Source organism: Mustela nivalis (assembly GCF_964662115.1).
Source record: "Mustela nivalis genome assembly, chromosome: 5".
Taxonomy (NCBI): Eukaryota; Metazoa; Chordata; class Mammalia; order Carnivora; family Mustelidae; genus Mustela; species Mustela nivalis.
Window position 1 is genome coordinate 49,560,400 of NC_139024.1, and position 11,043 is coordinate 49,571,442.

The window sequence follows — 11,043 nt, forward strand, 5'->3', positions numbered from 1 at the left end:
TTAATACTTAAAATTTTAAGAAAGAGAAAGAAAAACTGATTTTTTTTTATTTTGTTTTTTCAGTGTTCAAGATTCATTATTTATACACCACACCCAGTGCTCCATGCAATAATAACATGCATGCCCTCCTTAATATTCACCACCAGGTTTACCCATCCCCCCACCCATTTCCCCTCCCAAACCCTCAGTTTTTCAGAGTCCACAGTCCCTCACGCTTTATCTCCCCCTCCAGTTTACCCCAGTCACTTTTCCTTTCCTTCTCCTAATGTCCTCCATGTTATTCTTTATGCTCCACAAGTAAGTGAAACCATATGATAATTGACTTTCTCTGCTTGACTTATTTCTCTCAGCATAATCTCCTCTAGTCCTCTACATGTTGGTACAAAAGTTGGATATTCATCCTTTCTGATGGCTGCATAATATTCCATTGTGTATATGGACCATATCTTCTTTATCTGTTCGTCTTTGTTGGAGAGGATGTGGAGAAAGGGGAACCCTCTTACAGTGTTGGTGGGAATGCAGGATGGTGTAGCCACTTTAGAAAACAGTGTGGAGATACCTCAAAAAATTAAAAATAGAGCTACCCTATGACCCTGCAATTTGTACTATTGGGTATTTACCCCAAAGATACAGATGCATTGAAAAGGAGGGCCATCTGTACCCCAGTGTTCATAGTAGCAATGGCCACAGTCGCCAAATGGTGGAGAGAGCCAAGATGCTCTTAACAGGATGGAAAAAACAGTGATTCTTAAATGTAATGTCTGATTCTATTTTCTTCCTCTGTCCTAAGTGACAGAGCACATTGATTATTAGAAAGGCACATAGTTTTATTGTATGTGTGGCTTCTTAAGGTGTGGCAGTGGAATAAACAAATTTATAGGGTATCTCAAGCTAAATTCTTATGTTTTGGCAAGCTAAGTTTTGTTGAAGTCCCACTCTTTCTTACCAGGCATTTTCATAAATAATACCTACACTGCTGTTTTTTGGTTTTTGTTTTGTTTTGTTTTCAGAATAAAGATAAGGTAATTGTTTTTGCTTCTTTGGCTTTATCCTTGCATTAAAAATGACGTCCTCATATTAAAAAAAAAATAACTAAAAATTTGGTGTGACATTTTATTTGGGTATTTAAGTAAGCTAAAGCTACACATTCTTTTCATTGTGATTTTTTTTTTCCAGATTTTTTTATGCAAGTTGGACTTAGGCAAATAATAATGTATTAATGAGCACACTTTCCACAATAATTATGACATGTTTACATTATTGAAGAATTAAACTAGTGATATACTGCTCTCTTATGTTTGGATGGTGTTAAACACTAGTGTAATATTTAAATTTGACTTAGCATTTTCAGTTTTGCACCTAGCTCATAGATTTCTTCAAACTTAATGGTGGCTAAAAATACTACAGTAACCAAGTCTTACCTGCCTAAAATTTTTCTTTAGCTACATTACTGGGTTAAATCCAAACTCTTTAACAGGTGTCTAAAACCCTCTGTCAGTCTTCCTCAGATAAAACCTTTCCAGCTTAATTTCTTGTTATTTCTGCTTATACTTTGTATTCCTAGCTTTTGTTAGCTAGGAACTTTGCTAGTCCCCAGTCCCTAAGAGCAATATTTAGATGTTATTAAAGAGAAATGACTACTCTGTTCTCCCCCTAGGCATTGGAGCTTTGCTGAAAAAACTTGTCACTTGAGGTTTTTCTAAAATCATCCTATCTGATTTTAGCATAACTTTCATTTTGCTCACAGATTTTTTCCTTTTTTCTTATTACTGTTATCCCACTTTATTTCAAACTTTATTCACTTTTTTTGGCTCCTTTCTTTTGTTTCCCCCTTTTCCCATTTTAGGAAATAATCCTTTTATTCATATAATTTCTTTCCAGTTTACTTTAAAATTGTTATTTCTACCATATCTCTTTCTCCTTCATACATCTTAGAAGCCTATGTATTCCTCCTAGCCAAGGCCAAACCCCATGTTTGTGTTATCTTGTCCCTTTCACCATTTACATAACACTAGTTTTATTGTAGTGTCCATAACACTTTTTAAAAATCTTGATTGAAAGACTATAATGTCCTACTCTTTGATTTATTATTGGCCTTACTTACATTTGAGGTAGACTTGGGAAAGAAAGTGCATCTGTTCAGATACTGCTCTACATTTTGTCCTTTTTTTTTTTTTAAAGAATTATTTCATCAGTTTTTAATAATCCTTCCACATTCAATTTCAATATGTGTATAGTGCTCTAAAAATGTTTTCCCAGTAAATTTAATTTTTCTTGTGCAGTCCTCTTCAATTATACTGTATTTATATTTCTGATAGTCATTTTAAAAGAACTTAGTTGAATCTGTCAGATCGTCTTTAGTTTCACATTCCCATAAAAATAAATTTGTGATCATAAGTAAGTGATGCATGAAATAGAAATTGTCAAAGGATGCTTTTGAGTTCTGTTTGAAATTCTGCCAGGAGCTCAGGGGAGTAGGAGTAAGGGTAGGGACTGGGTATTACTTTATAGGTCATAGAAGAGAACAGTGAAGAAAAATTTCCCTAAAAGGTCAAAGATTTCTCTCCTGCAGTTGAATGGAAGAAGGGTCAGTTGGAATAATGCACAGTTAGGGAAAATGTGCATAGTGTTGTTTTATTTTAGCACTTGGCTAAATAGAGAAAAAATATACTAAACTATATTAAATTGATGAGATTACTAAGTAATAAAGTCAATACAAATATAATGGGACTTCTTGTTAGATTTTACTTGGTGAAAAGTCACTGAATGCTGGTGTTAGATTATTGGTTGTTACTACTCTTCATTAAAAGCTGGCATTTTGGTCAAAAAGGTGTTTGGTTTTTGGTTTTATTTTTGTTAACGTGAAAAATACATGAAACACCTTCTATAATAGAATATAAAGTAAATTCTTGTTCAAATACATAACAACAGAATGAATTTTATCAGTATTGTGGAGCATGATGAGATGTCATGATTTTACTTTTTCATATATTCTACCAGTATTAGCATATTGAAAATTTTATTTTTGTTGTGAGTTTATGATTTATTTATTTATTTATTTGTTTGTTTTTAAAGTAATCTCTGTCCCCAACTTGGGGCCCAAACTCAAAACCCCAGAATCAAGAGTCACATCCTCTACTGACTGAGCCATCCAGGCACCCTTGTTTTTGTTGTGAATTTAGATCAGAGCCAAATATTGCCTTAATTTTTAGAAGATAAAGTGAATAAATTGATTTAATTTGTGGAATTTAAGAAGGAGTTGAATAAATGAATTTAATAAATAAATGCTTTAAGGTCTGTTTTTATTCATCAAATGCCTAATACAATTCCTGTGTGCCAAGTGGTAGGCCGACCAGCTTTCTGGAAGTCATGGCCTGCTACAGTTCCTTTTTCACTTTCTACAGATAGCCATGATATAATCCTCATCACTTTAATTCCCCAAACAGCTATTGTGTCCGTATCTTTTGCTCTTTCTCTTCTTCTGTAATAATTTCAATTATATCATTCATTCTCTCCTACCTGTACTACTTCAACAACTTTCAGATGGCCTTTGACTTTCTATCCTAATTCACACTTACGCCAACAGTATCTTTGGAAAACATAAATCTGATCCTGATACTGATTGTAATCTTAAGTGATCCCCATTATAAAACATCATTTATTGGTATACCATAAAAGGTCCTTCACAGTCTTTCCCTGACTTCATCCTCATGCCTTTGCTTCACACTGAGTTAACATACAGACTACTGCAGTGCTCATATTCACATTTTCATGCCTTTGATCAAATTTTTCCCTCTAATTGCCATATGGGATGTTTTTGCTCTTTTTAAAATAGTAAGAATATTGCTAAAGTAAAAGTAAGAACCACCAACAAAGCAGTGGTAGTAGTCCATAGCTATTATTGCCAGACACTGCAATGTTTTTGCAGCAACCTTAGGAGATAGGTATAGAAAAGACATTGGAGGCCTAGGAAACAGGTAATTTGCCCAACATTAAACATGTAGAAAGTGGTCCTGATAGGTTATGAACTGAGACATTTGATCCTGCTGCAGTCTCTTCTCAAGGCTACTAAACTACATTGCCTCTTCATGCAGAAGACAGTGTTTAGGCATCACTGCTTCTGGATTCTCCTCCAGATCCAGATCCTGTTTCTCCACCTTTCAGGACAAACACACTGCTTCCTGGTTTGGATCTCTTCTGATTAATAGTATAGCACTTTGGACATGTTATTGCATTTATACTCTTCTGCTTTGCTTCCTGAGGACAGGAATACTGTGTCTTAGCATCTCATCTTTGTATCTCTAGTGTTCAGCACATATTTAATCTCAAAGCAGATGAATAAATGAGTACATGGGTAACTGAGTTTTAAAGATAGAAGGAACCTTAGGGATCATCCAATTTAACAACTTTGTTCTATGGATAAAAAGCCTGAGATTACATAAATGTGGTAAGAATACCATATTTTAATGTAGATAATTTACCAAAGTTTTATCACTAGTCTTTAGTGGTTGATAATCCACTTCATTTGCTTCAAACCTCAGTTAGAGGCACATGAGTTAATTGAAAGTCTTCTAGGTGGTGCTGGCAGAATCTGATTTAGGATACACATATTCTGTTAATGGTGTGATCATTTATATGTTGTATCATTAGTATGAAGGCAGTAACACATCTGTATCATGTTTTTGTGAATCTTCTTTCTAATGTCAGGTTTAAGAATTTTTGTTAAGTTTTTAAGATTTAGATTGGAAGGTTGTAACATGCCACCCTTGAAGCCTGTTGATAAGTTTGAATCTGGGAAATGGATGTATGAGGCTAGTGACACTGTTCCCTACTTCTTTATGTATTTAAAACCTTTCAAATAATGAACAATAGGAGAAAATATTGAGAGTTTGGTAAAAGAGTATTAATTTAGAGCTACAAAATGAATATGGAAAATTAGAAAAGGAAAAAATAATAGAGCCTAGAAGTTCTGATCTCTTTTTGATTATGTGAAATTGAAATGTTTATTTGTAAATATAGGTATTCATAGAAAACCATTTTATCTTTTACAATTTCTTTCTGAGCTTATGCTACTATAGCAGTGTAAACGTATAATTTAGGTATTTTTATTGACTTCATACATATATTTTTTTTTTTTGAAAACTGGCTTTAGTGATTTTATATGTAATATATTTAGCTGAAGATCACTGATGGGAAATTCGTATATAGTTTTTAGCTTCCTAGGAGAAAAAGCCCCAAATTAGCTTGCTTTCATTTCTGTATAACATAGTAACATAGGATTAGTCACTATTGTATACTACTTTTGTTCTATTATAATTTTGGTCTATTACTTCAGAAGTTCAAGTTCTTTTACAAGATCCGGGATAAGAGGTCACCATGGCTGCTGGATAGGGAGTCATAGATAAACATTATTAACATCCTACTTCTCCTGTTAGATTGGTGGACACACATGCATTTTTTTATGTGAATAATTTAATAGCCTTGTATAGAGCAAAATTCCTGAAACAAGTATTTCACATTTTAGTATTTAAAAATGTAATTGTTGGGAAGTGGACAATGCAGATACAGTTTCTTATGCCTGTTCAGAATTTGAATACAAATTTATAGAGTTAATTCCATTAATACACATTTTTATTTTAAGGGTTCTGATGACTGTCTTGTGAAAATCTGGGCAACAGATGATGGGAGATTATTAGCTACTTTAAGAGGACATGCAGCTGAAATATCAGACATGGCTGTAAACTATGAGAATACCATGATAGCAGCTGGAAGTTGTGATAAAATGATCCGAGTCTGGTGTCTTCGAACGTGTGCACCGTTGGCTGTTCTTCAGGGCCACAGTGCATCTATAACGTCACTGCAGGTAATTGTTTTAATCCCTGTAAATTCCTTTTGATTATAATTTTATATTTTAAGTAACTTTTGTAATCCCTTGTAATAAAGCCAAGTAAAATGAAGAAAGAAATATTTTTTTCTTGCTTTTTAAATATATGGACTTCAAAAAACATCGTAGTTAATACCTTCATCAATTCTGGATGTTTTCTAACTCTGTTTTTTATAGTTGCTATTTATTTGGTAAAAAGTGGGTTTATTTTTTGGATTATGTCACTCTTACAAAGATTTTTTTTTCTTCATTTGTTTTTCAGTTCTCTCCATTGTGCAGTGGCTCAAAGAGATATCTGTCTTCTACTGGGGCAGATGGCACTATTTGTTTTTGGCTGTGGGATGCTGGAACCCTTAAAATAAAGTCAGTTGCTCTTTTATTTCATAGAATAAATTGTTTAATTTAATGGTTAAAATTCCAGTAGTATAAAGTAGTCAGTAATAGAAAATTTATTTATTCTCCTCGAGTAAGTAACAAAAATGCATTCACTGACCTGTTTGATTTTCATGTCCCGTCCCCCCCATGCCCGCTTTTTTTCATGCTTCAAAGAAAGTTTCTTATGTTAACATGTAACATGTTTGTTTGCTGTTGTTTTTTCTTTTTTAGGGGGGCCTTCTTTTTGCTAGCCTTAACTGTTTCCTTCAGAACATACTTGTTTTATTACCACTCCTTTCTGTGTGTGGCATAGTTTCATCTCAATAGCTCTTTCTGGTACTGAGAACATAATCTTAAGAGTGGCAAAGGCTGTTCTTTAGAAGAATTGCAATTATTTCTGTCATTACTTCTGTAAATTTTAGATTTTATTATAGATCTCAGGAAACTTAGGAAAACCAATTGATTACATTTTCACTAAATTACATCAAGATAGTTAGATGTGTCTTTCCCCCAATCCCACAATAACATCTTGCATTTGTGCTTTCTCTTGTTTTAGTAATCTCGATTTATTAAAACAGGTTGGCTAAACATTATTATTTTTTGATTAAGGACAATGAGACAAGAAAGGTTAAAAGACTTTCCCATAGTTAAAACAGTTTTAAAAAATTGGCAAGGCTAGCATTAAAACAATACTTCCCTGCCTGTTGGTCCCATGCTGTCTATGCCATGCCACCTCCCAAGTGGGTGTAGTAGGGAGATAAAATGCTATGCTTTGCCTCAGAGACAGTCAGTGAATGGAGAAGTGGTACATCCGGTTATGCAGTGTCAGAATGTTCATCTCTGTGTTCTCATGGTAGAATATAATTCAGATTAGAAGGTATATCTTAGTAATTCTATCTGACTTCTGTATAAATTATCAACCCAAGTCGAGTAATTTGTGAAAGTCTTTATTACTTCAAAACAGTAGCATTTATTTAAGCTTTGTGAATATTAACATTTCTGGAGAGTGCAGGGCATTAGGAGGCCTTGGCAGCTAGAGTAACAAAACTACTTCATTTGCAAAAAGGATTCTGATCAAAGATGTGGTTCCTTGGAGAAAGCAGGTTGATTTCATTTTAGTTGCATTCTTAATATTTAAAATATTAAAGATTTTCTGTAGACATTTAGATAAAAGTTTAAATATTTTACTGATGTGTATGGATAATAGCAACAGTTAATTATTGTTTTCCTTGGAGTATTCTTTGCCTCCTAATGGACCAGATTGGGATACCATTGTCTTTTCGTGTTTTGTTTTTGTAGAGAAGAAAAACGTGACTAACAGTCTTCAAATTAGTATAGGAACAAATATGTTTTTACAAAATTAAACTCTGACTTTGTGCTTCTTGAGCATTACATTGCTAAGTACAATAATATTTATCTGGATTCTTGAGAAGTGAATTATTCCATATAAATGATTTTTTTTCAGAACCTTTACGTCGATTCACCCATTAACCAACTACCCTAACCACATTTTTAACATAAATATGTTTTTTAATGTAAAAGTAAGTAGAGAAGTATATATAATTTTCTGCTAGTTTTTTCCTTAACAGTTTATCATAGTTATTTATAATAATTTTAATGGCTGCATTATGTTCCACTGAATTGTTATTCCATACTTTGCTTCATGATCCTCCTATGTTTGGACATACCAGTTTTTTTCTGGTTATTTAGAGGTAGTATTCTTTCTATTTGTTGTTAAAATTGTCCTTAAAAGCTTTTAATCTAAAGTTACCCACAAAGGAGTAATTTTTTCCTACTTATAGGCTGTGGGGCACCTATTTTCTTTTCCATTTTTACTCATGGGTGATAGCTGCCAAAAATTTTGGCCGGAGTAGATTATGACTGTCATATGGGTTTTAATTACTCACCAAAGGCAGAAATTGTATTCAGCTGTAATGCTTCTATGTAATTTGATGGGGAGGTGCCTTCAGCAACCCAGTCTGCATTAATTGAGAAAATCAGTTCTGTTAGTAAATGAAACCTGTTTTGGAAACCCAAATCTCTTGATAAATTTGCTTTTATGTAGTGTTTATGTATATGGTAATAACTCCCACTAATAAAGATGCCGCTTTGTAGATGAGAAATAGGAGTGGCTGGGTGACTCGGAAACTGGCTGAAGAGATCTCTGATTGGAGAAAGCTGTACAGGCATATTTAGATTAGATATGGGGGAGAATGGGAATCCTAAAATACACAGATGATAATAATAATTACAAGATTTTATTAAGCACCTAGTCTGCCACGCTTGTCCTAAGCACTTTACATTTGTCATCTCGTTACTCTTTATGACAACCATATGAAGAAGGTATATAAATACTGTCTTCGGGACAGATGGGAGAGAAAACTGAGGTGGATACTGAAAGTACACTGTTGGAACCCCCTCTCAATGCTGTTCCAAATTAAAAGTGATTATTCATTGATGGATTGTCTAGGACTGGTTGAAGTAAATTAAAATACTAATCATAACTAATCATACTAATACTTATTGAGTGTGCTGGGCACAGTACTAAGCACTCTGTGTGGATTAAATTCATTTAGTTATCTCAGTGACTCTTAAGATTTTGTTTTGTTTTTACTCCCATTTTACTGACTGAGGTACAGAAATGTTAACTTGCCTGAGGTCATACACCTGGTAAGTGACACAGCTGGAAATTGAACTCCATTCATTTCAGAGAGTCTGAATCCAAGGCCTCATCTTAAAATATTTCCTCAAATGTGATTTTAAAAAATAAATTATTTGTACCTGTCCCTTTAAAAATATTAAAGTCCATTTAAAATGACAGTCTCTATGATTATTTGAATATTCTGAGTTTCAACGAAATGGTTGCTTAACACTTAGATGAATAGTTGTGCCAGAAACTAGTAAAAAATTAGAAATAGAATCCATAAGATATTAAAGTAGTGCATTTAGTTGCCTTTATAATTTCAGATTAATTTACTGAAATTAGAGTTACTTTAATCTTACTGTGAATAATTGTTTAGGTTGTGAGAATGTTTTAATAACTTTCTCTTTTTCCAAACTCTCTATTCATGCTCATTTATGTCAGATCCTATGACTAAGAAAAGTTGTTATTTCATGTTAAAAATTTTATGTATGGGGCACATGGGTGGCTTAGTTAAGTGACCAGCTCTTGCTTTCAGCTAAGGTCATGATCTTGGGGTCCTGAGATCCAGTTCCACATTGGTCTCCATAGCTGGGACTCTCTCTCTCTCTTTCTCTCTCTCAAATAAATAAATCTTTTTAAAAAATCTATTTATAAAGTAATTAAGAATTTTTAACAAATACTTCTGTTGTGTTCTGTATCAGTAAGAAAGATTGTTCTTGCTCCAAATATATAACTGATAGATCATAAATATTTTGTAGTTTTTTTTCCTTGTATGATCACAGAACTGAAACCACTCTCTATTCAGTTGCTATGGTTTGTAGAAGTTACGCAGTGCACTTTGGTTGAGGCTGTAATTATTTTTTGAATTTTCTCCCCAGATAACCTGAGAAAAACTAAGTCAAAATATATGTTAAGTAGGACTTTAAATAAAACCACTGTATTGAAACATTACAGATATATTGTATATTTATTGGAGCTGGTATGGTGTTGTAAAATCTATAATTTTTCTTTAGTATCATTGAGTGTAACAAACATTTAATATCACTAGTGTAAATATAAGACATCTGTTAACACTCTTATACAATTATTGTAAATATATTTGAGTGTAAATAACTATTTTCTTTAGATGACTATTTTAAATGAGCATTACAGTTGACATAAGATTGAAATAGTCTTCAGATTTTCACTAAGATGAATGTAAGATTCTTTCTGGAGTCTTAAAAGACGTATTTCATCACATCAGATGATAAACAGAGGGAAATGTTTAATTAACAGTGACTAATATTGAAAAATTTTTTATTACCTCAACCTGATGGTATACATATGCTACAAGATGCAGCATCTATTTTGCTAGTGTGTTCGTGTTTATAAATGACTTACTTTCTAATGTATTTGTGCATTACTGTTGTACTGTATGAGAAACTGAGAACCTGTTAAATTTGACTAGAAGTAAGTGTGACGTGTCTGGTGTGACAGTGGCTTTGAGAGTGTTTCATGTGTGGATCATTGTGTAATCAGGAGCTCCTACAAAATCTATAGAGTTGCCATAAAATCGTCTGATTATGACACATAATGATTTCCAACTTGTTTTAGGAAGGGAGCCATCTGTTGCTTTTTATTTAATTCTGTCTTTCTGTAATTATTTTTTGAAACAGCTCATTTTTGGTCTTGCTGATCCCTTTGGGGATATTGTTAATTGTTTATTTTTTGTTTTTTAGTCCGAGACCTGCTAAATTTACAGAGCGCCCTCGGCCTGGAGTTCAAATGATCTGTTCTTCTTTTAGTGCTGGTAAGCTTTTCTCTCCCTAATCTTCCACTTTGAGTTACATTAGAAAACTTTTAGGGGGAACACATAAAGTTTTGGAAAAATATTTGCTGTTGTAATATAAATCATATTCAATACATATGCCAGGGAATGGTCATAAATTAATTTAGAAATATTTGAACTTGGCTAGAGTTATTTTTTGTATTCACATGACTAAGAATTTTCTTTGAGACTGTAATACTCTGGTAGGAGAGAAGAAGAATTTCAGAATTGACTCTGTTAAAGAATAGAAAAAAGTTATCTCACTGAAAGGAAGGTATTTTAGATATGTTTTATATTTTCATGGAGTTTTGAAATAGCCTGTAGCCAAGTGAA

The 11,043-nt window shown here is 33.1% G+C and overlaps 1 protein-coding gene and 1 long non-coding RNA gene across 6 annotated transcripts in view; one reads left to right on the plus strand and one right to left on the minus strand.

Annotated features, from left to right (window-relative positions):
* The window catches only part of PHIP (PHIP subunit of CUL4-Ring ligase complex), a 126,247-nt gene that overhangs the window by 39,643 nt on the left and 75,561 nt on the right, over window positions 1-11,043 (plus strand). For all 3 annotated transcript variants that reach the window (XM_082729626.1, XM_082729627.1, XM_082729628.1), the window contains exons 8-10: window positions 5,642-5,863; window positions 6,147-6,247; window positions 10,622-10,692. In XM_082729626.1, the coding sequence (XP_082585752.1) occupies window positions 5,642-5,863; window positions 6,147-6,247; window positions 10,622-10,692 (394 nt within the window). The remainder of the gene's footprint in view (window positions 1-5,641; window positions 5,864-6,146; window positions 6,248-10,621; window positions 10,693-11,043) is intronic.
* The window catches only part of LOC309864298, a 62,211-nt gene that overhangs the window by 19,625 nt on the left and 31,543 nt on the right, over window positions 1-11,043 (minus strand). For 2 of the 3 annotated variants that reach the window (XR_014311442.1, XR_014311443.1), the window contains one exon: window positions 8,167-8,238. This is a non-coding gene — a long non-coding RNA (uncharacterized lncRNA). Of the gene's footprint in view, window positions 1-6,254; window positions 8,239-11,043 lie in introns of those variants that run through there. The other variant, XR_014311444.1, reaches the window with a different exon arrangement.